The 27,218-nt window shown below is 38.0% G+C and overlaps 1 protein-coding gene across 1 annotated transcript in view; it reads right to left on the bottom strand.

Annotated features, from left to right (window-relative positions):
• The window catches only part of ACSS3 (acyl-CoA synthetase short chain family member 3), a 97,276-nt gene that overhangs the window by 21,268 nt on the left and 48,790 nt on the right, over positions 1–27,218 (bottom strand). Inside the window, 4 exon segments of the mRNA XM_032688952.1 lie at positions 1,479–1,574; positions 17,932–18,035; positions 26,522–26,591; positions 26,594–26,672. Of these exon segments, the coding sequence (XP_032544843.1) occupies positions 1,479–1,574; positions 17,932–18,035; positions 26,522–26,591; positions 26,594–26,672 (349 nt within the window).

Here is a 27,218-nt window from a genome sequence, read left to right as displayed (position 1 = left end):
AAATGTGGAACTTGTTTCAGTCTGAAAATGCAATGAAATTGTCTGGAGAGGATTCAAGTAGATCAAAGGAAAATCACAACAAAATCTCTGATTTAAGGCAACAGACCTAGAAATTAACATGGTATCCTGAATGACTTATAAACGTTATTTGTGTCACTGCACTTTGATATCATAACTCTTATTCTCTGTGTTCTTAAAAATCAGCAAAGAATCAGTTTACTTTTAGCAATATGTAATAGGAAAGAATTTGTCTGTGTTAAAAAAAAGTAGTTCTTGTAACTTTGTATTTATATTGCAGCCTAAATACAACACGACTTATCAACTATTAAGAGCTGCATGTATAATCTAAGAATACAGAATCTATCACCTAAATGGTTTAAATATCCTCTCTAATTAATACAGTAACAGCAGGAAAATGCAGTGGCCAGTACAGAGTAATTTCAAAAATCAGTATTTTACGAATGGCTGCATTACAGGACATAATTGGTCGACTGAAAGAGGTAAAGTTATACCATAAATCTTTAGTCACTTTTAGTGCTCATTTTTTGTTTCCCGTATAAGGTATGCTAAAGACGTTGCCTTCATTCTACTTCAAGAAATTCTTTAATTACAATAGTCCCAATGCTCCAAAATATGCATTGGAAATTTTTATATTCCTCCTACTCATATTTCTTTCTCATCCTGACTATCATCTGATAGCATGCATGATGCAACTACATTCTTCCACTCTTTCCTATTTGTTACAACTCTGGACTAACTCACTGGCATTGTTTTAAAGTTGTTTTTAAGCTACTGCTTGTCCTCATGCCATAACTGTAAATGCCAAAACCAAGAGCTGCTGAAAATGTTCTATTTTCTTTAATGCTCACTACCAATTATATGTATTAGAAGAAAAAAACAGCTTAGATCCTGTTTTCTGCTTTCTGCCCAATTATGTGAGAACTTTTCCTGAAGATCATCTGATCTTTAATGTAATTATTTTTCAGACTTCAAGTAATTCTTGAAACTATGTTAAAATCAGGGTTCCCAGGTATTAAAATATTTTTGCACCCTCTGCATGCAAATACCTTCCAGACAATGAGTGCACATCCTTTTCATGTTGGTCCAAAGCCTACCATTTCTCTCAGCTGGAAATAAAAATGCTCCACAAATACTGAAAGATAATGTGCTTAACAACTCTCTCAAATTGTGTTAAAGTGCAGAAGCATTGTGGAGAAGTGTAAACGAGTACTGTGTCACAGTATGTGCTAGCCCTTTCATATCATAAAGGCAGGAGTAGCTGATCAGTTTCCTTGAACATAACTCTGAATTTCTTATTCGCAATCACATTCCATGACACAAAAAAATAGAATTTCCTGTTTCAGGAAGGAGGAAAATGTGTTAGAAAGACTGTAATTTGCTTTTGCTACAATTAAGGAGCACTTACTGAGGAATACAAGCAATGTCCTTTTCTAGTAACATTTTTAGCATAGTATTACCATTATATCCTGGCACAGGTTTTCCTGCCTGTCCGGGTGGAGGTGTTGTAGAGTTTCCCAAACCAATACAGGAAGCAGTAATTGCAGAACCAGATTCTGTTAAGAGAACACAAATATCAGTTAAGGTTGTTCTTAGCTTCATTAGGAATTTATTGGTTCTATTTTTTTTGATGCTTAGCACATCAAAAAAAAAATAATTCCTAGACAAGCAATGAAGATTTAGAATTCAGAGAATCACGGAATATCCTGAGATGGAAGGGACCAAAAGGGATCATAAAAGTCCAACTCTTTGCCCTGCACAGGAGAGCCCCAAGAATCACACCACGTGCCCAAGAGCATTGTCCAAACACCTGTTGAACAGGCTTGGTGCTGTGACAAACACCAGGCTTGGTGCTGTGACCACTTACACAGGGAGCCTGTTCCAGTGCCCAGTCATCCTCTGGGTGAAGAACCTTCTCCTAATATCCAACCTAATTCATCCTTGATACAGCTTCATGACAATCCCTTGGGTCCTATCACTGCTCACGAGAGAGAAGAGATCAGTGCCTGCCCCTTCTCTTCCTCTCATGAGGAAGTTGTAGACTGCAATGAGGTCTCCCTTCAGTCTCCTCTTCTGCAGGCTGAACACACCAAGTGACCTCAGCTGCTCCTCATATGGCTCCCCTTCCAGATCCTTCACCATCTTTGTAGCCCTCTTCTGGATGTTATTAGCTTAATATCTTTCTTATATTGTGGTGCCCAAAACTGAACACAATATTCAAGGTGAGGCCACACCAGTGCAGAGCAGAGCAGGAGAATCCCCTCCCTTGACCAGCTGGCAATGTTTTGCTTGATGCTAACTCTTATTCAACTTGCCATTGACCAGGACCCCCAGGTCCCTTTCCACAGGGCTGTTCTCCAGCCTCTCGTTCCCCAGTCTGTTTGTACATCTGGGGTTGCCCTGTCTCAGGTGCAGAATCCAGCCCTTGTCTTTGTTACACTTCCTTGTCTCATATCTACTTAATCTGACAAGCTCTCTATATTCATTCCAAGTAGCCTGACCCTGCTTCCATTTCTTACATATTTCCCGCTTACACTTGAGAAATGACTTTATTCATCCACACAGGTCACTTGCCCTCTTTGCCTGATTTCTTTCTCATTGGCATGTATCATTCTTGAGCATGGAAGAAGTGATTCTTGAGTATCAATCAGCTCTCTTGGACCCCTCTTCCCTGCAGAACCTTTTCCCATGGGTTTCTTCCAAGAAGATCCCTGAAGAGGCTAAAGTTAGCTCTCCTGAAGTCCATGTTACAATCTTACTTGCTGTCCTGCTTCCTCCTTGCCCACTACTGAATTCCACAATCTCACAGTCACTCCACATGCAAGGCTGCCCTCAACCTCCACATCTCCAACAAGGCCTTCCCTGTTTGTTAGTATAAGGTCAAGGAGCACACCATTCCTTGTGAGATCCTCCACTACTTGGGCTGGAAATTGTCATCAATGCTTTCCAGTAATGCTTATGTCTTCCTAATTATCCCCACAGTTAGGCAGTTAGAAATTCCTCCCTCCTCACCTTCCTCTCTTTCTTAAGATACTTCATTTCACATAACATTTTTATACTACCAGAGTTGTTATCGCAGAAGAAGAATAAAAACTATCAAGTCATATAATAGAGTCTAAGACTGAAAAAAGACCGGCAGCTCTTCACTCTTTCCCTTTACGGAAAAATCTACTTTTTGCCAAGAGTCACACAAAAATTCTGGTATCCACCTTTTCTTTTTTTCCCCAAATAGGCCTTTTTGGCTTTTTGGTGTTTTGACTTTATTTTAAAGAGACCGAACTGCTGGTGATTAATGACTCAAACATTTGACTACTTGCAGTGACCACCCATGTGCTGTAAGAGACTAGACTACTGGTGCAAGGCACTACAGCAAATTATAGCAAGGAAGTGAGAGAAGCCACAGGAAGACAGCAGTGACTAAAGAATTTGAAGAACTGTAAATACTTAAGGATTCTCTGATTCAGTTTTATCAACTGTCAGAAAGAAGTGTAAAATTAAATCCAGGTCACATATTATATGCAATTAGGTTAGATTAAAGACAGTCCACCATCCTAAACTATAAAAGGTTTTTGCTGGCTAATAGTGAAACTTCAAGAACTCTTTCATGCATTGTTTGGTATTTCATTTCACTCCTTACTCCCGAGGAGTATGACAGATGCAGCAGAAAAAAATCTTAGTGCTCATAATTATAATTTATTTTTCCTCCATCTGACTGCATTCTTAACTTATTCTTCTTGTGAATAAAGCTATCAGGTGCATAAAGGTGCATAAAGAGTGACAAAATATGGTAAGTGAGTAGCAGGGGTCTATCTTAAAAAGCCCTCAAGAAGTACCAACTTTTAGGTGAGTTACACAAGTTGAATGATTCGCAATCAAGATTTTCATAGTTACCTTACAAGGAGTTTCTCAACTGCTTAAAAGCTTAAGTGAAGCAAGGGTAAAGCTAGAATATGCAATAAATCAACTGGAAAGAATTTCAGTTAAGACTTTCTTGCTCAAATGTTATTTAGAGCGACTACCTCTTCTAAAGCATAACCTTGTCCATCAGGCTGCTTACAATTCAGTTTATATTCACATGGCAGCAGATCAGAACAACTTGTTACCTTGAGGTGGGACGGCTGCAAAACATGTTTGTTCATCCCACTAGCGCTCTATAAAACAGAGTGTAAAACCTCTACAAGTTAACTGAAAGAATCATGGAAAAATCAACAGTGTTTTTTCACCTATTCTTCACATCCAAGTAAAATTAAATTTGACCCTTCTCACTTGGCTAAATTGTACACAGAGACTTAAAAAAGCTCTTCTTAACTGCTTAACTTTATCTACTCAGAAATGGTCATGCAGAAACTTCACTCAGAAAACATGGAAAATGAAGCAATCCATTTTTTAAAAGGTGACTAAGGAAACTAGAAAGATCTATTAATTAAACAGATATTCAGAACAGTTATATTTGTACAATAGGACCAGTACATTGCACAAAAATTTGGCTTTTTTTTTTTGTTATTAGTTGCTGTTAAGTATTTCCACCTGAAGTTCCCCTTATTCTCTACATTCTTTATTGTATAAGAGCACCAAGTGTGCTCAATCAACAGGGTCATACACCACAGACACCACCGAAAAAGGTTACTGTGTGGAAAACAGCTAAAATGGACAATGATGTAACAGCCATATTAATTTTCAGTATCCATTATATGAAGAAGGATGATTTTGTATTTAAAATGCACAGCTGAACACTGCATGGTTGACTTGAGCTAATTTAATTGTGTATCAGTGAAGATAACTGTAAAAAAAGGCGGTCTCATTATCCTTCTACACTTGCACATTCCCATCTTCCTTTTCCCCACATTTTTACAAAGAATTAGATTGAACTCATTCATTTTTTTTTTAAAGTATTATTAGTCTTTCTTTCAGCCAGGTTAATTTTTGCCTAAATCAATGCTCTGATTCTGCTTGTCATGCAGCTACATGCATGGTAGGACCGGCCTAAGAGCAGGGGTACAAAGGCAGTGTCAGAGACGAAGGAGGAATGCTCCACTCCCTCTTTCATTGGTGATTTGCCCTTACAGAAGCTTAGACCATTCACAAATCACACACCCAGATAGCCACTGCCAAGCTATTTATCTCAGCATGTTTCATTTAAAACAGCAATAGTATCACAAATATTTCCTTCCCCCAATCAATTTGTCCATTTAGTCTAATTCATGGCTTAGGGTATCACTTCACATTTTAAATGTCAAATATAACACAGGTACACACTTAAGTGCTTTTGTAAGACAGGCCATTTATCTGAAACAGAGCTTTAGCAACAAATAGCTTTCTGAAAGCTGATCTATGTAGTTACTCTATTTTAATTTTGTATTAGAGCCTAACCTGCAGTGGTATCAAAGAATGCCTCCCACCTCAGCTGGGACACTATTTCCAGTGTTTAAAAGGAAATACTGCAGTATATTCAGTGTTGCACTAATTAAAGCATATTCTTATTTAAATAATTGGGCAAGCCTTCCCATATTATAGCACTGAGAATGACAGCTTCAAGCCTGCTTGCACAATCTAGAAATTATGATGTTAGTATTAACCTGACTGTGGAGCCATAGGTACATCAACAGCTGTGTACAGCTATCTGGAAGCAGAGTATTTCCCTCATTTCTTGCAAATGTACAGATGCATGAGATAAAAGAAGATGAAAGAATAAGCTAAAGGTATTTGAAAATCTGAAGACCATTTATCAAAAAAAAAAAAAAATCCAATTTGTTTAAAAAGTAATATATTTTCTGAAAGTACCTGAATTTCTATGCTTATTCTTAGAATTGAAGAGACGAATAAGCATGAAGAGAAACCAGCAATTCTTTTCGTATTTTCTAAATGCTTCAAAGCACTTCTAGTCATAATGCCTCTATTACCATGAAAACATATTACACTTGTGAAGGCCAAATACTTCTTGTATAATAGTTCTATTTCTGTATTCAATTCACTTATTTGAAAACAAAATCAACTCTCAAATCCATAAAAATTCACCCAAGGTTCCCTTTCACAATCTTATCCAGCCAAAGAATGTATTCACAAACTGTGTTGTTTTTTGGTATCATACATATACACAAGGCCTCCAAGGATTTCAAAGCACATCCAAGTAATATCTCCACAATTAACATACAAATCTAACTAGCTTAGCTAGAGGTTGGTGGGCCGTGACAAATATTAAAACTGAAGCAGGAAATAATTTGGTTATCAGAAACTGGCAAGTTAGTAATGAAGCACCAGAAGTTTATGCATTCATTCTGTAAGTGCACCAAGCTCCGTTGCCTCCAAATGGTATATTACAATGCACATTTTATAAGTTGTCTATAGCAAAATGACAGCCAAGATTAGAGGAGAATAGAAAGCTTTTTGGTCTTATTTGGAAGATGTCAGATGGTATGTTTAAAGATGCATTAAGTCAGGCAATGCATTGAATTAGAATATATTTTCAGACTAAAAATTAATTTCAAATTATTTTCCTCCTACTGTGACATCATAACTCACACATGATGAAATACTAAGAGACAAATGGATAATATAAAAAGTAATTACACATCTCAGTGCTAAATGTTTACTGTTTAATCATTTTGGGGAACCTTAATATATGTATGCATAGTAATACTGCCAAGATGGAAAATACAGGTAAAATTGCTGTGCAACTCAAATATCTTTATTAGGTCTTTATCAGGGTCTAACATTTTAGAAGCACATTCTACCTTCACTGAGCAGCCCTCAATCCTGCAAAGGATCACTCCATCCATGCACTAGATCCATGCAGCCTACTATTCTTAAATCATCAGGCAAATCATCTACTTTAACCTATTGAGGACTTTATTCTCTGAACAACATAAAAAAGCAGATGCCATGTGACAAGAGATCAGCAACCTGTAACATCTTCACACTCATACAAACTAGAGGTGCTGTCACAGCTCATCTCCTTCAGGCAGATGAGACTCCACTATTCTATTTTAACACACCCATTCCTAAATGTGTCCTCTCTCCTTCTTCATTTCCCTATTCAGTGTACACTAAATATTGTTCATGGCTCAACTCCACAACTTAAGACTGCTTTACAATTCCTTTATTTTCAATTATCTAAACCACATCAATGAAATTTTAAAAAGGAGGAAAACATTTATAATACTTCATCCATATAAATGTACATCCCTGGCTGCATGTGGAAAGACAATCAGAAAAGATTAAGATTAATAAACACTAAAAACTCAAGTTAAATGGGAACAGAAAAGCTTAATATATACTTTCCATCAGTTCCAAGTTAGAAAATGTCAGCTCAAATAAGACAGAGTAGCAATGGCACAGCTCATTATGAGTTTGTATCAACAAAGAGCAGTAGCTGACCAGTGGTAAAAAAAATCAGAGTATAAGAGAGGAAAAAAGAACCTTCCCAGAAACTTAAAGCACAGAGGCACATGCTACTTTTTTTTTCTTTTTTTTACCAGAAGGACCTAGTACATTTATTGACTTAACCATGCTCAAACTGCAATAAATACCATAAGTAAAGATAAGAAGATATCCTTTTTTTTTTTTCAAGCCACAACACCTTTGGAATGCACATTTCCCACAATATGTGGGACAACCCAAAGCCATGTGAAATGCACATGTGAAATTACCCTCAGATAAGAAACACTCTGGGAGGAGAAAACACACTGTGAAATGGGCAAGACTGTGAACAACACCGAATACCACAATGAACCAATGAAGCTGTAATGATTCATTCAAACCAAAAACACCTTAGAGAATATGTATATAATCCAGACATACCTTCTTTGATGTCCAACACACACATAAGCAGAACATAGTGGTAAACAAGACATTTTTGTCCTAAAATTTCTCAGCTAAGTGGATACAGCCTAAACTACTGAAGGAGAATCCTCTTCACTTGGATTCCTCAGAGAAAACTCATGAAAAATCAAGACTATGAGATGAGCACAGATGACTAATACTAAAATGTTAGAGAAGGCAACACAATCAGGGAAGCAACATGACCCATTTTACTAAGCATGTCACGAATCATATATGATGGAGATGCTGAACTGTGTTAGCATGAGCAGAGATTCAATATTTTACCATTTGATGAAGAAGGATTAAGGAGTACATCAATAAAACATCCAGGTCTGAGGACCATCAGCCTTCAACACCTAACTCTCTTCTCAACCCACCTGGAAGCAGGATGCTCCAAGGTAAGGTTTTCTCAACTAAGCAATATAACCATGTTTTCAAATGAAGGCTCATATAAGAACCTTCTATAATTCTATTGTTCCATGTGACTGCCCAAGTAGTTTACATCATAATGAAACACCTTCAACAACAAAACCAAGGTGAGGTAGAAGGAGAGTGAGGCTGAGGAAATTTTGTCTCTGCACTTACAGGACACTTCTAGAATGCACACACAGACTGAGGACTCTGATGTCCCATACTGAGAATGAGCAAGTTTCCCCACTCTTCCTTCACATCACTGGAATACTGTAACAAAGAGGCACAAGTTCTCTTCACAGGTTTAAGAGTCTGGTTGGCTTCCTCAAAGCAATTTAGCATAAATTACTTGGCTCATTAGAAAACAAGAGTGTCAAATACTAATTCAAATCCATTTCACTCCTTTAGGTTAGGTTAAATCGTCGTAATATAAAAACTGCAAAAACTATGAATGCTACAATCTCAGGAGAGAAGCAAATCACCAGGATGAGTTAGGAAGAGTTCTTTGATTTTGACAACAGTTGACCAGACAGACACAGAAAAAAATACATACAAGTTCTGTTCCTTTTCCTTTCTCTGAAGTTAATGGTAAAGACAACTGCACAAAATGAGACAGCCACACAGAACTGAAAGGTCAATCTCTGCCTTGGTAATGTCCAAGGCCCCTAAAAAAACCTTTTTCCTCTCTCTCCTTCAATAAGGGCAACCAAAATCCTATTTGAACTAAGTGTCCTAAGATGACATTGAAGGAATGATGAGCTACTGTTACTAGTGATATACAGTTCACATCTGATTACTAAACAAACCAAAATGGTTGAAACAATCTTTATTTTCATACTCTTAAAGGACAGAATTCAAGTCTCCAGGTGGAGACATGATGAACTCTTATCATTTCAGTTATCCAGAAGATAATGCTCAGAGGACTCTCTAATTCAGGGCTGCAGGAGCTTCTGAAGGGTAATTCCAACTTCTGTAGAACTGTTTTGCAGAACATCAGCTTCCACTAAAAAATATGATTCCAATCTTGACAGGATACACACATCTTTAAAAAGCATGAACTGCATCTACACTGAGGCACCTGATAACTTAAACCAGTAACCTGGACTTGGGAAGAAATTTGTTTCATCTCTTTCATCTCAGTTCCATATTCCTGATCCCAATAAATCCACAACTGAATTTCTGTCATTCCAAAAAAATTTTCCAAGAATTGACTCTTTGTTGCAAATTAAACAGCCATCCTTTCTTTAGTTTACCTTTCTGTTGCCTTTGGGTCTGAAAATTTCGCAATATTAAAAAACGCACTGGACTTATCTGCGCAGTTTTGAATGGGGTAAAGCAGGAGATGACTGAAGAACAAAATCTGGAATCCAATTGTTAGTTGTGGGGAGATGGAGGTCTAGTCTGACAAGGTAATTCACCTAAAGAACAGCTCTGTAGTATAAACCTGGAAAGATAAGCTAACAGAATTCAGTTGCAAACCCCATCTTTCTGCATACTCACATGAAGGAGATTCTGCACAATGCTGCCAAGACTGCACAATGGAATCTGAAGAATGCTGCTTGGAGACCACATTAGTAAACTCTTCCTCAAACATGACTGCGGTAGGAAGTAGTTCGTTGAAATATATTACAGTGAGTACATTTAACCATTATTCATATTTTTTACACTGAATTCAATGATACAGTTGTTTTGTTTGTATAGTCCAAATAAAAGATCTGTATAACTATTACTCCTATGTTTAATTACTTAATAAAACTATGTTCTAATAAAAATATTAAAAAGATAGGATTTGCATGTTTTAGAGGTAAGACACAGAGAAAGAAAAAGAAAACGTTAAAAGTGATAGAGTACATTATTAATTGTACTACTACAGAACTTGGGGAAGTCCTACCAGTAAATTTAATCACACTATGTCTCAGAATATCCAAGACTGCAGTACAATGAGCACATAATATAAGGGTTTTTTTCAGCAGTCATAATGCATCAAGCATTATGTGATCTTAGTCCCAGTGCCTGCTGCAGACACCCATTCCTTACTGGATAAGGCAGCCTATTTCCACAAAAATAGAAAACGTGCACAATCTTTTCATAGTTCTGCCTGCTGATACTCAGGGCAACAGTGGATAACTCCAATTCGAACCTACTACACTTGCACATTCTGTAACTTTGATTTCCACAGTACACAACAAAAAGTTCTATTGAAACGTGTCTCTTGACAGAGACTTTATGCAACTCAAATTTTATCATTGAATTTTCAGCTTCAGTTCTGTTTCATCTGAATTTTCCTACACATCCCCAAAGAGTCTGAAAATGTTTTTATTTAAAAATATATAAAAAAGTCTTTACATCCTATACTTATTATGAAGAAATTGAAATTTAACATTTTTTTCAAAATGTCAAAAGTGATGTAGCAGTTTAATTTTATTTCTTTTTAGTACAAAATGCTGAATAGCTAACATGAAAGCAGCTGAGGATGTTAAACACAAACTTTCAGAGCTTTTATGCTTCTGACAGCTTGTCACAATCTCCTGGCTGTTACCCCTTTTTTCTTCTAGAACTCAAAGCTAGCTCCAAAACCAAGGTAACCCAAACTCACACTTCTTTGTGTATTGAGCCTTTTCCCTCAGGATAAGGGATGAGACATAGCAGGTACAACCCAAACACTGTTTAGGCTACTTCAAACAGATTTGGCAAGGTGCCCTGTAATTTATTACCTCAACACTGAAACAGAGCAACTCTATCATTTCCTTAAAACAGAACTGCACAGAGAAAATAAGGTCCAAAGTGCACTCCTGTTCCCTTTCAGACAAGGTATCAAAAACGTGTAAATATGACAAGAAAATTTATCTCTGAGTAAAGAAAAAAGTTGTTTTCTGAAACTGAATTTAAGACCTCCTGGATAGCTTGGGGCAAGATACTTGTCCTTCTCAATTTAATGTCTGCAAGACTGGAATAACTGTACTTATTTCATAGGGGTGTTAAAAGAATTAATTGCTTGTGTTTGCACAACTACTTTGAAGATGAAAATTGCTATTTAGGAGCTAAGTGTCAATTCGTATAAATAAGCAGAAACTAAACACGTGCACAAACCCAAAAAAAGACTATCCTCTCTCCATGTACAGCTGAGCACAGGATCTGAAAATACCATTCTTTCATCCATTACCATATCTCCAAAGAAAACAAGTTCTTAGTAGTCCTTACTGTCTCAAATCCTATTTGCCACTCATTGATCCTGTGACTTTATTTCCCAGCTTGTAAGATGTGCTTACTATACTCGTAACACAAATATGAATATTTAAAATTCGGGTTATTGGTGAAGGTGGACTGACACAAATGAAACAAAGCCTGACACGACCAGGCTTTCCAGGTGTAGTTGCTTTAAGTCCCTTAATGAAAGCTGTCTTCTGTTTTAAAGTACTCCTTCAACTCACAGTGATTTCACATACTCCATAAACCTTTCAAGGATAAAATGAAAGAAATCATTATGGACATTTCTTTGTGCATACTAATTTATTTCTAGTTTCAATATATGGTAAAGGGGCCAAAAGCTTTGAAGACACCTTACTAAACCTGAAGAAGGAAGTGGTTCAAACTCCTTTTCCATTTTATAATACTTTTGTTGGTCAGACTTTTGTTTCCCTGCACTCATACTCGTGTCCATCTCCAAATGATGACTCAGTCGCTTCTCATCTCTACAAAGTTTATCTTTTCCTTTCTTTTCTCAGTCATTAACAAGAGAATAGAAGTTACCCTGTCATACAAGAAACACTCATTACCCAGATACTGGATTACTCTCCTCCTCCATCTTCTCAGTTGAAAGAGCCAAAAACTAAGACATAACTGCATAAGTAAGATCTACAGTGTTCAGGCAAAATTAAGATGGCAACATTTCTCACAGTTTTGCAATGCTCTTTTTTGGAAGAATGTAGATAAACATAACCTTGGGGAATAAGTACCAATTTGTCAGAATATCAAAGGTCAAAAGCATTTTTCATGTGTAGAAGTAAGTTACAAGCTTTCAGTCTCAAACCCCAGCAATTTATAACTTCAGTTGCAATTTAACTGCAAAAAAAGGTAATTTCTTTTGTTATAAGAAGATGTATTTTAAAAATGTATTAGTTCTACACGCAATAGCTAGCAGTCTTGCTTCTTGCCAGAAGTGATTAGGGTTTTTTATTCTCTGATTTTAGTTGTCATTTTTTATTTTAGAGATAGTTCAGAAAACTGTCATTTCTGAATTTGTGGGTCCTCTATTCTGTCAGCAGTCACTAACCTTGCATATTTCTAATGAAGTGAAACAGCTACTTATCTACTCTGTAAAATATTTCACATTCAGTATATACACCTTTAACCTCATGTACTGAAATCCAGTACTGTTCGATTGAAAAGGCTTTTCCAGCACAGAAATCCACTTTCAATGTTTTGCCAAGTGACAGACGCAGACAAATGTGACAGAACTGCTTGTTTTTTCACAGTTAATGGGATACATTTTGTATTCTGCTGAAAAAGGGGTGAGTGAACAGCAGAAGGGAAGGCTGCTTTCACCTGGTGCCCTGGCTGCTGTGCTCGAGGACAAGAGACGCATTTCAGAGGGAGGAGGACAACCTTTTTTCCCCCCCAGCATTTGAGCATGTTAATCTCAAGGAAGTCCAGGAAAACATGACAGTGTGGGCAGAAGTATTTCTATTTCATCTCACTTACCAGACCTGACGGTTTTCTATTTTAAAAATTATACAGATCTAATTTATTAGCTTGTATTCTATTGAGCACTTTTTCCTATGCCTGGGAGGCAAGGAGGGGTGCTGCACTTTATGGGAGAGGGGCCCTGCCTTGTCATAGGTCAGATCAGGATCCAGGCGACAACTTATGGGTGAAGACCAGCAGCAGTCAGACCAACATCTGTGCTGTTTCAGTGGGTATCTGCTGAAGACCTCCGGACCAGGATGAGGCCTGTAGATGAAGCCTTCTCCAAACAAATGGAAGAAGTCTCACATTTACAGGTTTTTGTCCTGATATGGAGGACTTTCATCACTCTGGTATCTTCTGGAAGGAGAACACAAATCCAGACTTATGCATTGATGACAACTTCCTGACAAAGATGATCAAGGAGCCAATATGCTTAGAAGAATTCCATGGGATGCAAAGCGAAGAGGGTTGCGGGAGAGCTGACTGATATGGAAGAGTCATTTCCTAAAGCTCAACAGAAGTCCATCCTGACAAATAGGAAATCAAAGGCAGGAGGCCTAAATTGATGAGCAAGGAGTTTCTGGTTGAGCTCAGACACAGAAAGGAAGTAATAAGAGGTGGAAGCAGAATGACCCATAAGGACTTTAAAGATGCTGTCCAACTGTGCATGATGGGGATAGGAAAGCCAAGATTTATGTGAAGTGGAATCTGGAAAAGGACATGAAAGACAGTAAGAAAGGAAACAGACAGAAAATATGATCCTGCTGCTTAACAGGGCATATGATCTGGCAGCAAAGGGCACAGAAAAGGCTGAGGTACTGAACGCCTTCCTCATCTCAGGCTAATCTGCTAAGATTGACTTTCAGGATTCCCAGATCGCCAAGATCGAGGGAACTACAGGCTGGTCATCCTCACCTCAGTCCCTGGGAGGGTGATCAAGCATGGAAAGCACTTCCAAACACACGAAGGACAATAAGGTGATCAGAAGTAGCGAGCATGGATTTATGAAGGGGAAATAACACGTAATCAACTTGATTGCCTTCTACAATGAGGTGACTAGCTTTGTGGATGAGGGGAGAGCAGTGCATGTTGTTTACCTCCACCTTAGTAAGTTTTTTTACACAACTTCCTATAACGTTCTCAGATAAGGTGACAAAGTATGGGTTAGATAAATGGACAGTAAACTGTCCACTGACTGATGGCACAAAGACCCATTGAAGGCAAATCACTAATGGTGTACCCCAGAGGTTGATAATGAGGCCAATACTACTTAACTTGTCCATTAATTACCTGGACATATTATCCAGGGAAGTACTGTGCCCTCAGCAAGTGTGCAGAAGACGTAAAACTAGGAGAAGGGGCTGATTTATCAGATGGATGTGCTGCCATTCGAGGTATTTCAACAGGCTGGAGAAATAGGTCAACAGGAACCTCATAAAGTTAGACAGAGAGAAATGCAAAGTCTGGCATCTGGAGAGAAATAACCCCAGCATCACTACATACTGGGGACCAGCCAGCTGGAAAGCATAGAATCTGCAGAGAATGACCTTGGGATCCTATTGGACAGCAAGATGACCATGAGGTAGCAATGCTTCCTCACAGCAAAGAAGGCCAACAGCATCCTGGGCTGCAAAAGGAAGAATGTTGTCATCACGTTGAGGGAGATGATTGTTCCAGTCTTATTCAACTTACTTATCAACAACCTGGACAAAGGGATAGAATACACCCTAAGCAAGTTTGCTGATGATACTGGGGGGAGTGGCAGATACATCTGAAGGCTGTGCTGCCATTCAGCAGGACCTTGGTAGGCTGGAGAACTGGGCAGAAAGGAACCTAATGAGGTTCAATAAAGTCAAGTGCAGGGTCCTGCAGCTGGCCAAGAATAACCCCAAGTACCAGTACACGTTGGGGGCTGACCTACTAGAGAGCAGGTCTGCAGAAAATGACCTGGGAGTCTTGGTGGATGACAAGTTAAGCATGAGCCAGCAGTGTGTCCTCGTGGTCAGGAGGGCCAATGGTATCCTAGGGTGCATCGGGAAGAGTGTGGCCAGCAGGAGCTGATCCTCCCCCTCTACTCTGCCCTAGTGAGGCCATATCTGGAGTACTGTGTTCAATTCTGGTCTCCACAGTTCAAAAAAGATAAGGAGCTACTAGAGATAGTCCAGCAGAGGGCCACAAAGATGATGAGGGGTCTGGAGCATCTCTCTTATGAGGAGAAACTGCTGGAGCTGGGCCTGTTTAGTCTAGAGAAGACTGAGAGGAGATCTCACCAACACATATAAATATCTCAAGAGGATGGTGCCAGACTCTTTTCAGTGGTGCCCAGAGACAGGACAAGGAGCAATGGCCATAAACTAAACCACAAGAAGTTCTACCTCAATATGAGGAAGAACTTTACATTGAAAGCGGCAGAGCACTGGAACAGGCTGCCCAGGGAGGTTGTGGAGTCTCCCTCTCTGGAGACATTCAAAACCCATCTGGGTATGTTCCTGTGTTACCTGCTGTAGGTGACCCCCCCGTGGCAGGTGAATTGGACTAGATGATCTCTGAAGGTCCCTTCCAGATCTATCTATTCTGTAATTCTGTGATTTCTCTCCACTCAGCACTAGGAGGGCCACATCTGAAGGGGCCAGTTATGGGTTTCCCAGTACAAGAGATGCAACTAGTGGAGAGAATCCAGTGAACAGCCAAGGAAAGGGAAATTTTTTATACACAAAGAGGGTGAGAGAGTTAGGACTGCTCAGTCTGGAGAAGGCTCAGAGGAAATGTTATTAATGTCTTTAAATACTGGATGGGAGGCATCCAGTATTTACGCATACTGAAGAAGCAGCAGTCAGACTTCTCAGTGGGCCAAGGATCACTTACAGGACAAGAGGAAATAGGCACAAATTAAAAACAGAATATTCCCTCTGAGCTCAAGAAAATATGTTTTTACTGTGAGAGCAGTGAAACACTGGCACAGGCTGGCCAGAGAGGCTGGGGAATCCCTATCCATAGAGATACCCAAAACTGGACAGGATCCCGGGCAATATTCTCTCTGACCCTGCTTGAGCAGGGGGGTTTAACTAAACAGCCTCAGGAGATCCTCATCAACCTCATTGACTCTGCAATTATTTCTTCCTTCTTTCTCCTTATCCCTTGAAATTCAGTTCTCTGATAAGAACTCTGACTTAGTAAATTTTTTCCTGCTGAAGGCCTTGCTTATATTCAACAGCTCACATTCCTACAGAAATCACTTGGGTCTTCCCTCTAATCAAATTATTAAATGCTCTCAGACAATGTATTTGAAATGGCCTTAGCTCATTAAGTCCTGCTACAATTTAATTTAAGAGCATGCCATGAATATTAAAATCAAGAAACACACCGCTCTGAGCTGGGCTCTTGTTCTTTTTTGAAAAATCTCTCAAACACAGTTTTACCTCAACATACTATGAGTTCCACATGCTTGTTTTAGGAACTCTCGTTGATACTTTTGATACTTGAGATACCCTGAGATTAGCTCAGTTTGTCAGAGAATGGTGCTAATAACAAGGTTGTGGGTTTGATCGCAGTATGGGCCATTCGCTTAAGAACTGGACTCACTGATCCTTGTGGGTCTCTTTCAACTCAGAATATTCTGTGAAGGTCTGTGAAGGTTCTATGCCTGAACGAATGAGATAACATGGAACTCTTGCACTAAATATTTTGCACTAAATGCCAAAGCTATAGGTAATTTTATATATATCTATATATCTGCATAAACGTAGACAGATAAAATCACATACAGTAATACTGCTTATTGACAGTTCAGTAGTTAGTCAAAGACATTATTTGATCTTTTAATCTTTTTCAGTATATTGTTCATTTTGCATCACTCAGGCCTGCTTTTGCCTAAAGACATTAGGATCATAGAGAACTGAGCAAAATATAAGTCTCATCTCTCAAATTAATCAGTTAATTAGCAGATTAAATCAAGATTACATAAAAAATGGCACTATCTTCCAGTACTTTTTCAGTATTTATCTAAGATTGGGGCGGGGAATGTCCCAGTCTTATGGACATTTAGGGATATTTAGGGACATTAGGCATTTTAAGCCTCCTCAACTGATTTAATTACATAATAGATAGACGAACTAAATAGTTTCCCACTTTTATTCTAATCTTATATATCTGCTACCTGACCCATCATGGCAGAACCTCAGAAGGTTTTTCTTCAGAGAGAGAGACAGAGAAACCACAGACACAAAATGATCCACAGAAAATACAACAGGTATTCTTGGAAGGGAGCAAAGGAGGGCAGAAAGGAGGGAGCCGATGTAATACATTTCCTTAGTTTAAATAGCAATAATGTGTGTAAGAAGCAAAATCCTAATCTTTTCTCATAATAGTAAAATTTAAAAATACATGAATCCGTAGTTATAAAGACATACATTTGCTCAAGCCTTAATCCAGAATTCAACTGGGATTTTTGCAAAGTTACACATAGATTGGTACTCTGATTCCTTCATTGCAGTCTAAGTACCTAATCCTCCTCCAGTGAAATAAACAGGAGGCACTCCAAAGTAATCACTAGAAGTTGAATGACATCCATACAGAACAATATTAAAGACCAAGGAGTCTACTCTGCTGCAGATTGTTTTTAATTACACAAAATTTATGTGGAAAAAACTTAAGCTAAGCCTTAAATAGCAAATTTTCTGTCAAAACAGTCACAGATGCAAACAATATAAAATCCACCCAGAAAAAATACGGATGCAACCCTTTTTTTAAACACAGATATCACAAAATACCTTTTTTCCTATATAGCTTTTAAAAATGCTGTGTTCTACATGTATCCTGAAGTCACTTCTCAGACCACTTCCAAAAAATACTCCTCCTGCTTGAATTTTTATTTTCATGCTTGATCCTGCCTATTTAAATATTCATGGAAAGAAATAACAATTCTACCTGCAGAGTCAGAAAACAAGTCTGAAAATCTCTCCTCACTGTATTTTATTAACAGTATTTTAAAACACTCACCAGTTTGCCACCAGTGGTCCAAGACAGGTACCTTGAAAACTTCTTTTGACCATTTTAGCGTGTCCACATCACAGTGCTCACCAGCTACAAATAACGTTCTGAACCTTTAAATAAAAATAAATAAAGTATATATCTTGATCTGGATGTGCAAAGAAAAACAAGATAACAGATAAAATAAATGCCTCTGGTCACCGTTCCAGATAAAGGGAAAAGATGAAGGGGGGCTCTTAGTCTTGGTATGCTCCTTCCTCCTAAGTAACGATTAGAATATTTGCAGTATTAATTTATGCTACTTAATACTTCATCATGTAAAAGAAGCTTTATGTTCTGAATGCAAAGACATTGGGAGACCAGAGGCAAACAACTGTCAGTCAAAATAAAAAATAATCAAATGTACGTAGGAACTAGGTAGATATCCATTAGGCAACACACAGGAATGAATATCAAAAAAAAATCAGAAAGATTTATCAAAAAAAGCAGTAAAGAAGTACACAGAACTAAAAGGAAATACCTGTAGCATAACTCTTAGTTTTACATTGTTAATAATGTTCCATTTCAACATATTTTAGTATTTTTTGAACTGTTGAGTCATCTTTTTTAGGCATTTGGAAATGAGTTGTGGGGGAAACAACAGGATAAAGCCATTTTCTTGTGGTGAAGCAGGCCATATATACATAAATAAAAAAAAATAAACTAATCCTACTAGTTAATGATAATCAGAGAAGCACTCAGCACCAGACTTCAACTCATTTGACTGAACCTTCCACAGCGGACTCTGGCAAAGAAGAGACGCAATGCCTGGCAGTCCTGACAGATGGGTTCTGCATGTTTGCACCACCAGAACTGTCTTCCTAGAGAGATGGTGGATGCCCTGCACCTGTCAGTGTTTAAGAGGCATTTTGACAACGTCCTTAGTAAAATGTCTCAGCTTCTGGTCAGCCTTTAAGTGGTCAGGCAGCTGGAGCAGATTAGCGCTACAGGTCCCTTCAAACTGAACTACTCTGTTCAATAGTCATGGATACTCATGGCACTGGCTGGACACCACCACCCAATAAGAAGATACTAATCATTTATGATCTTGTCCTTACAACGCCGAGAAAGAAATAAGCAATCCTCTTCACATAAAACATAGAACTTTTAATTCATGTTCATGATGTAGAGATGAAATGCCCAGCCAAGTATAATCAGATAAACTGCTGATTTATATTCAATACTTTCTCATTAGTACATCCCTAGTTTTGTTGTCTGTATTGTTGACAGCAAGATTTCCACAGGGAGCATGTTATTTGTCTAATTGTCTCTTACTATCCAAAAAATATGTCAATGCTGAACTAGTTTTCTGGGCATTCTCTACAGTTCACAAAGAATAAGAGGCAACTTTAGAGAGTAATTTATCTTTAAGAGACTCAAAAGAGTAAGGTTTACTTTTTACCTAACAAAAACCAATGAAAACCAAAATGAAACAAAATCTAAGGCCCTTGAGCAACATTGACACATGACTAAGACACAGGATAGAGACTTGGTTAAGCTACTGTTTAAAACAATAGCAATAGATATAGCTATTAAATTATTGCATTATTACTTCAGATGAATTTTCCTGCACCTCAGAAAAAGGATATTAGGAATGTCTTAAACTTTCGGATATTGCTATTTTGCTGCACACTTCAATGTGTTCCTATTTAAGCAAGATTTTGAAACAGAATCATCTATTTGGGAAGTAATATCTAAACCAGAGGGAAATCAAAGACATAACTTCTTTTTTCATTTTACAGATAAATCACAACAGACTGCACCTCCTTCCCTGGAAGACTGGCATGGCAATCTGAAACACTTCCACCACATTAACACCTGTTTGTAACCACCAAGTGCAATCCTGCCACGAGGTATAATGTGAATCCCGACTGCAGAACTGCCTTGCACACACCCAACTGTGACAGGTCAAAGAACTTGCTTCCTTTCTGTAGTATCCACACAGGGTGGGGGCTCGTGCCTTCCCTCTCCCAAATTCTCCCTATATGGCATACAACCAAAAAAGACAAGAGGAAAACTTAGATTCAGACTCCACATCAGAAGAACTCTGTTTACTAGCAAGGGACCTCTTTCTTCAAGTGTACAGGTATACACTCTACAAGCAACTAAACATTTCACAAACACAGGAGAAACTGTAGAGACACTCTACCAAGTACTGCATCAATCCCCCTTAGGCTTCCAAGATGACAGAATGTTTAATTATATTAACAGAGCTTCATGTGACCCAACATCAGAGCTTGGCATTAAAAATACTTCTCCAAAACATTCCCTTGTTAGGATTGCAGCACCCTCTCCCACTGCCAGATCAATGTCACTGACAGCTTGTTTCACTTCCATTTTGAATGAAGACAACTGCTGAACAAAAGACCTGGCTCTTGTCCTTCAGAAGTGGATACAATTTGCACTGATTTTGTAAAACCTGTAGACTTGGGGCCACAAAAGGAGGGAATTCTTAGATATTGTGGGCATGAAACAAATTTCCCTTCAGAGTCATGTAATTTAGAGAGAAAACTATGAGATTCATCTTTCCATGGAAATGAAATCCAGAAAGCAGATTAGGAAATTATGAGAAAAATCAGAGCACGTAACCCAAAGGTGTCAGAAATGAGAAAGAGAAATGCACAGCTCAGCCTGTCTGACCATAGAACTGAGAGTACCTCTAAGAGAGAAATTACAGATTTCCCTAGAGACCACAGACATCCCATAACAAGGCTGCTCAAACCAAAGAGCATACTTTAAATATTCACACTCCATTCTCCAACAGAGGACAGACACATGCTGATAGCATAAAATGCAGCCCTTCACAGGGTAAGGACTAGTGACCCACTCACTGTGTAGATGCAAGGCAGGAGAATGTACAAATTAAAGCAACATCTGGAAAAAGCGTAAATAAAACCTGTGATGAAACATCGTAAGTGTAACAAGCCATGTGCCCTAAAACTGTGATAGTGACGCTTGGCCTAGACATGAAAAATTTGACGACTTTATTGTCTTTCAGATCCATTTACAGATCCATAATTAGAGGAAAAAAAACATCCACAAGCAAAAGTATAGAACTAATCACCAACATAGGGACCCCTGCACCATCTAGAACCTGAGAACGCTCTTACCTGTCGCAGAAACAATCATAGCCATATTAATAACTTCAGCCATAATAACCATAATAATAACTTCAATACAGATAAGTCAACTTACTGCACATCTAGTTACAAACTTAGGAAAGTCAAAAGGTCTTGAAAAATATTACCATATTGAACTTGAACACGTAGATGAAAGAATTCAACCTAATTTCAGAATAGAACCCTCCTTTCTGACACTCCAAGAGGGCTTGGAGTGGCTTCTTACTTGGAATCGAAGGCAGGAGGTCAAATGCATAAGCAGCTATCACATCAAATAAGCAAATTTTTCTGTACTCATAAATACTCAACATCATTTTGGTAAACTGCTTTCTGAGCACACTGGAAGATACTGATTGTAATGAGTGTGACCCCAATCAATATCTTGCACCTGAATGCTTTTAATTGTAAAGCACAAGCCATTGCTGACAATTATAGTCAATAGCTAACTAGAATTCTAACACAAATAAAAGTTTATGGTAGAAAAAACCAAAACATTGTTTAAGTAATAACCATAAATATGTATTTTATGAGACTTTTCTAAGACTCATGTTCATATGCAGGGTACTCCCATCTAGCAGTGTATGTAAATTCTGCTCAATTTACTTTATATGGAAAATTCCATCCTAGGCATGTTAAAAACAACATTCCAGCTATGATTTAAAAATTAGATTAATGAAAGCATTAACTTCATAAAACAATGAAAAATTCTGTTAAGTGTCCTTGTTTTAAAACAGGGCTATTAAAACAGCAGAAACCTAAAAGACTTGATGAAAAAGTTAAGATACCTTCTTATCCCCTGAGCCAAAAGCAGAATTCCTCTCTTCTAAACTACCAGCTCTAATAATCACATTTAACAATCTGCAGGTCAAGATCAACTCTGTGTTGTAAAAAGAAGAAAAATTAGCTCTTCGGCAAACTTACAGCACAAAAACATCAAAAAGAGTATCAGAGCAAAGTGCCACAAGCCTAGCAAAGTACAAGAACTATGGAATTATTTTCTCTATCAAACAGTATAGCAAAACAAGGAATGGCAATGGTTATAAAATGTCCCACTGAACAATTTTTTAATAGTCCACTTAAACCTTCAAAGCATGTCAGTGCACCTCTTACTGCAATCTACCACTGCAATGCAGTTAATTGAGAAGAAAGGTCTTTAAACCTCTCTGTTAAATAAATATGTCCTCAGCTGTTCTGAAAATCTACATTTCTAACACGAAATTCAGCACACTCAGGCTTTTAGGCCCTGTCCAAGAGTGCAGCAGAGGACAGATCAATGTCCCTAACGATCCTGGTGCAATCTAAATTGTTGAATACGGCATGTACATTTTGATGTCAGTCTAAGCACAAAAGAAACCACACCTCCAAACCATTTCCAAAAGCAGGAATATTCACATGAGTAATAATCTGAGCATCACTTTTCCAAATCAAAAGATCATGGAAGTTTTGGGTTTTTCTAATTCTGGATTGCACATACTAGGTTAAGGTACGTTTTCTGGCAAAAAAACCCTCTATCTGCATCATATTAAACAAGATTTTTTTCCTAAAAAGACAACAACGAAGATTCATTTGCACTTCTTAACATACACTGGAAATAAAGAACTCTTACTAAATTTTAATGCACCTGAAGTCTACTTACATATATATATATGTAAGCATGTAAAATATAAAACCATTATTTTCGGATCCTTCTGATTTTTCTCGATTGATGGGTTTGTTCATTTCCCTCCCTGAATAGATTTTACCTTGGCCACGAGTATCCAAGCACTGGGTGACAGAGTCAAGAGGGACACAGAACACAACTGCAGCTCAACTCCTTCTCACAGCGTGGGCGAGCCCCACAAAGGCTCTTCATGAGCACCGCTCAGGACTCCAAAAGGAACAGCCACACATGATCTACAGCAGCACAGAGTAGGGGGTAGCAGGCAGAACTGCATAATGCACTTCAATTGTCCCAAATTCTGTGCCTTAATCACATATCCTCTAGCAGCATGTGTGAAACATCAATTCTATGACAAAATATTTCCTTCTTACAGTTTTGAATTTTCCTTTTTAATTTCACATCCTCTTGTTCATGTGTTATGAGACAGATAATGGGAATTTCTTATCTACTTTATATTCATTATTTCTGCACAGTTTTCATGCAGTCTCATATTTCTTTCAAAAGCAAGTGCATTAATATCTAGTATCAGATGAACAAACTAGAATCTCTAAATTCTCGTGATACAAAATGGCAGACCAGTTCTCAACAGATGAAAAGTAAAGAAAGCAAAGTAGACTATGGGACACAAATGGCAAATTGTACATTAATCTAATTCTACATTAATCTAATCTGCTGATTTGTTGCCCCCATTTCATGCAAAACCATCAGTTGCCAATCACTTGGAAATCAGAGTAAACCAGCTCATAACAATTACGTCAATTACAGGACAAAGTGTGATTCTAAATATGGGAAGAGTTAATGGCTTGGTGTTATGAAGCCACCTCAGAAGACGAGAATGGATTCAAAGAGCTGAACAGAACATACTCATGAGGTAGATGAGGCTCATGGAATTTGGATGTTACTTGTTTTTCAAACACGACAGGAAGCAGCCTGCTCAGCAGCACTGGATGTTATCAAAAGCTGTGTCTTTAGATCCTCTACAAATATGTGGTTGAACAGGGCCTTTGTCCTACACTATTATAAATTAAACATCTCTTTTACTGCTAAGCATGAGCCGTGTTTAAGACACATTTTGTGTCAAAAGCAAAAAGTGTCAAGATTTGATTGCAATAACCACAAGGAATTTAAAGCATACACACTAGAACCTTTAGAAACCTTACCTATAGTTTTGTGCAGAGGCCAGTGACGCCAGAAACATCAGTTCTTAACAGAAATTTTTTTAAATTATGTCATTTCAAAAGAACACAAGTCTGTTATAACTCAATTTACTCCTGTAAATCAAGTACTCCCTTGTATACTGGAAGCTGGCATTGCCTACCAACTCTTTTCCTTAATAGTAACAAACTCTCTTTTTTAACACTTTTTTTTTTAAGTGATACTGACCTTTATTACTTTTTTTAACACAGTTTCTCAGGAATGAAATGTACCATGGTGGAAATCACTTTCTGGACTGCATTCTTGGATGTGGAGGCTCTAAAGTAAGGATTCACTTTAGCCCAGGTAGCAGAAAGATACCTAGTTTCTAAGATTCTTCACCAGAAAGAAGAAAGCATCATAGATCAAGTAAATGAACTAAAAGTAAGACTGATTTCAAAGTGATTTAGACAGAATTCCCTTGACTTTGAATAGAGAACTCCATCCAAGTAGCACCCAAACACTAGTATTTTCCTAGAATGGAAATTTTAATCATCTGCTGGACTTTCTTAACAACTGCACTTACTAGATATTAAATGTTGCGTTAGAAGGTTTGTAAAGAGATGCCATGTCCCACTGAACACATGGTCCAAAGATGAGTGAATTATGAGACAACTAAATTTGCAGACAAATGGAGAAGCTCATTCCATATGCATTGAATAGGAATGATGAAATACTTCTTTATATCTGTGGCAACTGATTTCGGCAAGGAGACTTATCTGGAATTCTCATTTGGTCAGAAAACACAATGACTTACAAAGCAGGCTAGCAGATTTCCCATTAAATGAATACTCTAAAGACAGACTAAGTTATTTATGTAATTGCCTAAAAAATGCCAAAGAACAGCAATTAAATGTTCTAGCATCTGAATCACTTTCTTGTTAATAAACATCATAGAAGAATAGTGCAGTAGTGTCTCAAATGAACTTGTTTCGTATTTCAAGGAGGGGTAAGAATTGATGATAACACTCAAAACAGATGTAAGAAAGTAAGAGGAACTTGTAATGAATACTTCAGGAATAAAATCAGCTTACTAATGATGTCTCAGAGATTTTTTTTGATTTTTAACTTTTATAGATTTTAGAAGTAGATGTGTAGTGAATGTAGATTTTAATGTAACTGTATTATATTCCTTACCCTGCAGCATAATGTTTACACATACCCAACCCTATTACCCCATTTCACATCAATCCCTCTAAAATTCGTTAGCATGTTTAGTCTTCTTTTCAAGGCAGAATTGTAGAAAAACACCTTAAGGCCTGGACCAGAAGATATCACACAGACACAGTGACCTTCAAGCCCAGAACACTGGAGGAACTCCAAGGACTGTACATGCTGTGAAGAAGATGACGATGAGGAAGAAGGGGTCCCAAATGCCCCCAGACCCAATTCCCGAAGGGCATGTCAGGGGTCAGAATGGGGCAGAAACCGGGGGTGGATAAACCTGGGATTGGATGGACCTTATTATAAAATCATAGAATCACTGTCTGAGCACGCTCGCGTGGTATGTATTCCTCTAGGCCTACGGACTCATTAAAGGACCTGCTCTCTTATCTTATCTTATCTACTAAATTGGCCTGAGTCTTTTTTCTCCGCAGTCTTTTTAGGCAACACTAATCATAACTTTCCTGAGCAATTAAGAATTTGGAGGTCTAATGAACTACATGGCTTTGCATCTTCCCCTTCTCTTTGGACAGGGCAATAATAGATGTTCTTGTGACTGAACACTGCCTATACAGTCTGACACAGTCTATCTGATGCTGAGCAATTTATTAGATTAGATATGGCCCAAATCTACATATTTTCCATTTTAGAATGTTTACCATAAGATATAGAAACTTGGTCTGTAGAAGTACTAAACACACCCAGATCCAAGTCACTGTGACAAGCATTTTATTAACATAATGTTAATAACACATTTTAACCATATGATGCTACTCTGAAACATGAGTACTTCAGTGGCTCAGACTGGATATTCAAAACTAACAGAAGACTTTGACCTTAATCTCTCTGTGCCTCAGCTTCCCATGTGCAAATACAGATAATACCACACTCTCATCTCACAGGGGATTTGTGAGGATGAATTCAGTCATGATTTTGAAGCATGCTGGTAGTATACTGATAAACACCTTAAGACCAGTACAAGATAGCAAATAGCTCAGTCTTTGGAGCACATAATCATAAAAATAACAAAATTATGGGGGAGGACAACCAAACGTTGACTAGCTTCTGATTAAACAAATACTAAAGATCCTGTGCACTCAACAAAATGAGAAGCTACGTGGGAAAACAGTACCGGATCACGTAATCCAATACTTTACTACAAGGTAAAACAAAGTGGAGTAAAATTTAGGATAGATGAGAAAATTCTAACTCAGTAAAAGCTCTTTATGTTAGAGTCATAGATTTTTTAACAGCTTTCATCTCCTCTGACTATCAATATAAATTTATAAGCAAATAACTGTACACCTAATTTTCAAGAATATATTAAAATGCTGCTCTACAGAGGTTGGGCAGATACTCCATTATTCTTAGTTCATCCAGCTTATTTCTGGAAGAAACTGCTTCCAGGGTATCCTTAGTTCACCTTTTCAGAGAGTACTGCTTTCCCAAGGTTGCCTCGGGGTCCTGCTGACGGATTGCTCTAATTGCAGTTGTGAAGTAAGAAGGCAGTCTACTTCATGCTCTGCTAGCACACGGAAATAGGCACCAGCATCTGGCGTTCCCACAGGCTTCCCCTATGGGATGAGAATAATTTAAAATGTCACAGAATAAAATACATCATAATTCCTTGACAGTTCAAGGCTTGAACACGTAAACAGTAGTGGCAGCACAGCAACAGAAGTAATATCAAGTAAGACTTGAAGAAGGCTTTGTTAAAATAATAACACTGTGAGTGTATCCACTTGTAGAATTAAATTCACAAGGTTTGGGCACAATCTCTTACATGAACACAACACAGCACATACCAGTTGCTTAGAAAATTAGGACAAATGGACATGCAAATAAAAAGACAGACACAAAGAACTGTTATTGCACTGGCAGCAGAGGGAGCCATCTACATATATCCTGACTGAGAAGCAGTTTGGAAAACACTCACCCTTTGAACAAGGAGTCTCTGGACACATTGATACTGCAGCTATATTCCCTGCACAGGCAGCTTTTTCTTAACTAGAAATTTCTCTCAAATTTGGAAAATTTCCATTTAGCTGCTTACAACTGGTTTCTTGGAACCTTTTGTGCTGCTAGCCACGTGAAGCCTGGAGAGATGCTGAAGAGCCCCT

Source organism: Chiroxiphia lanceolata, chromosome 5 (assembly GCF_009829145.1).
Source record: "Chiroxiphia lanceolata isolate bChiLan1 chromosome 5, bChiLan1.pri, whole genome shotgun sequence".
Classification (NCBI taxonomy): domain Eukaryota; kingdom Metazoa; phylum Chordata; class Aves; order Passeriformes; family Pipridae; genus Chiroxiphia; species Chiroxiphia lanceolata.
The sequence above is the reverse complement of the archived record's forward strand: the minus strand, read 5'-3'. Positions and strand labels throughout refer to the sequence as shown.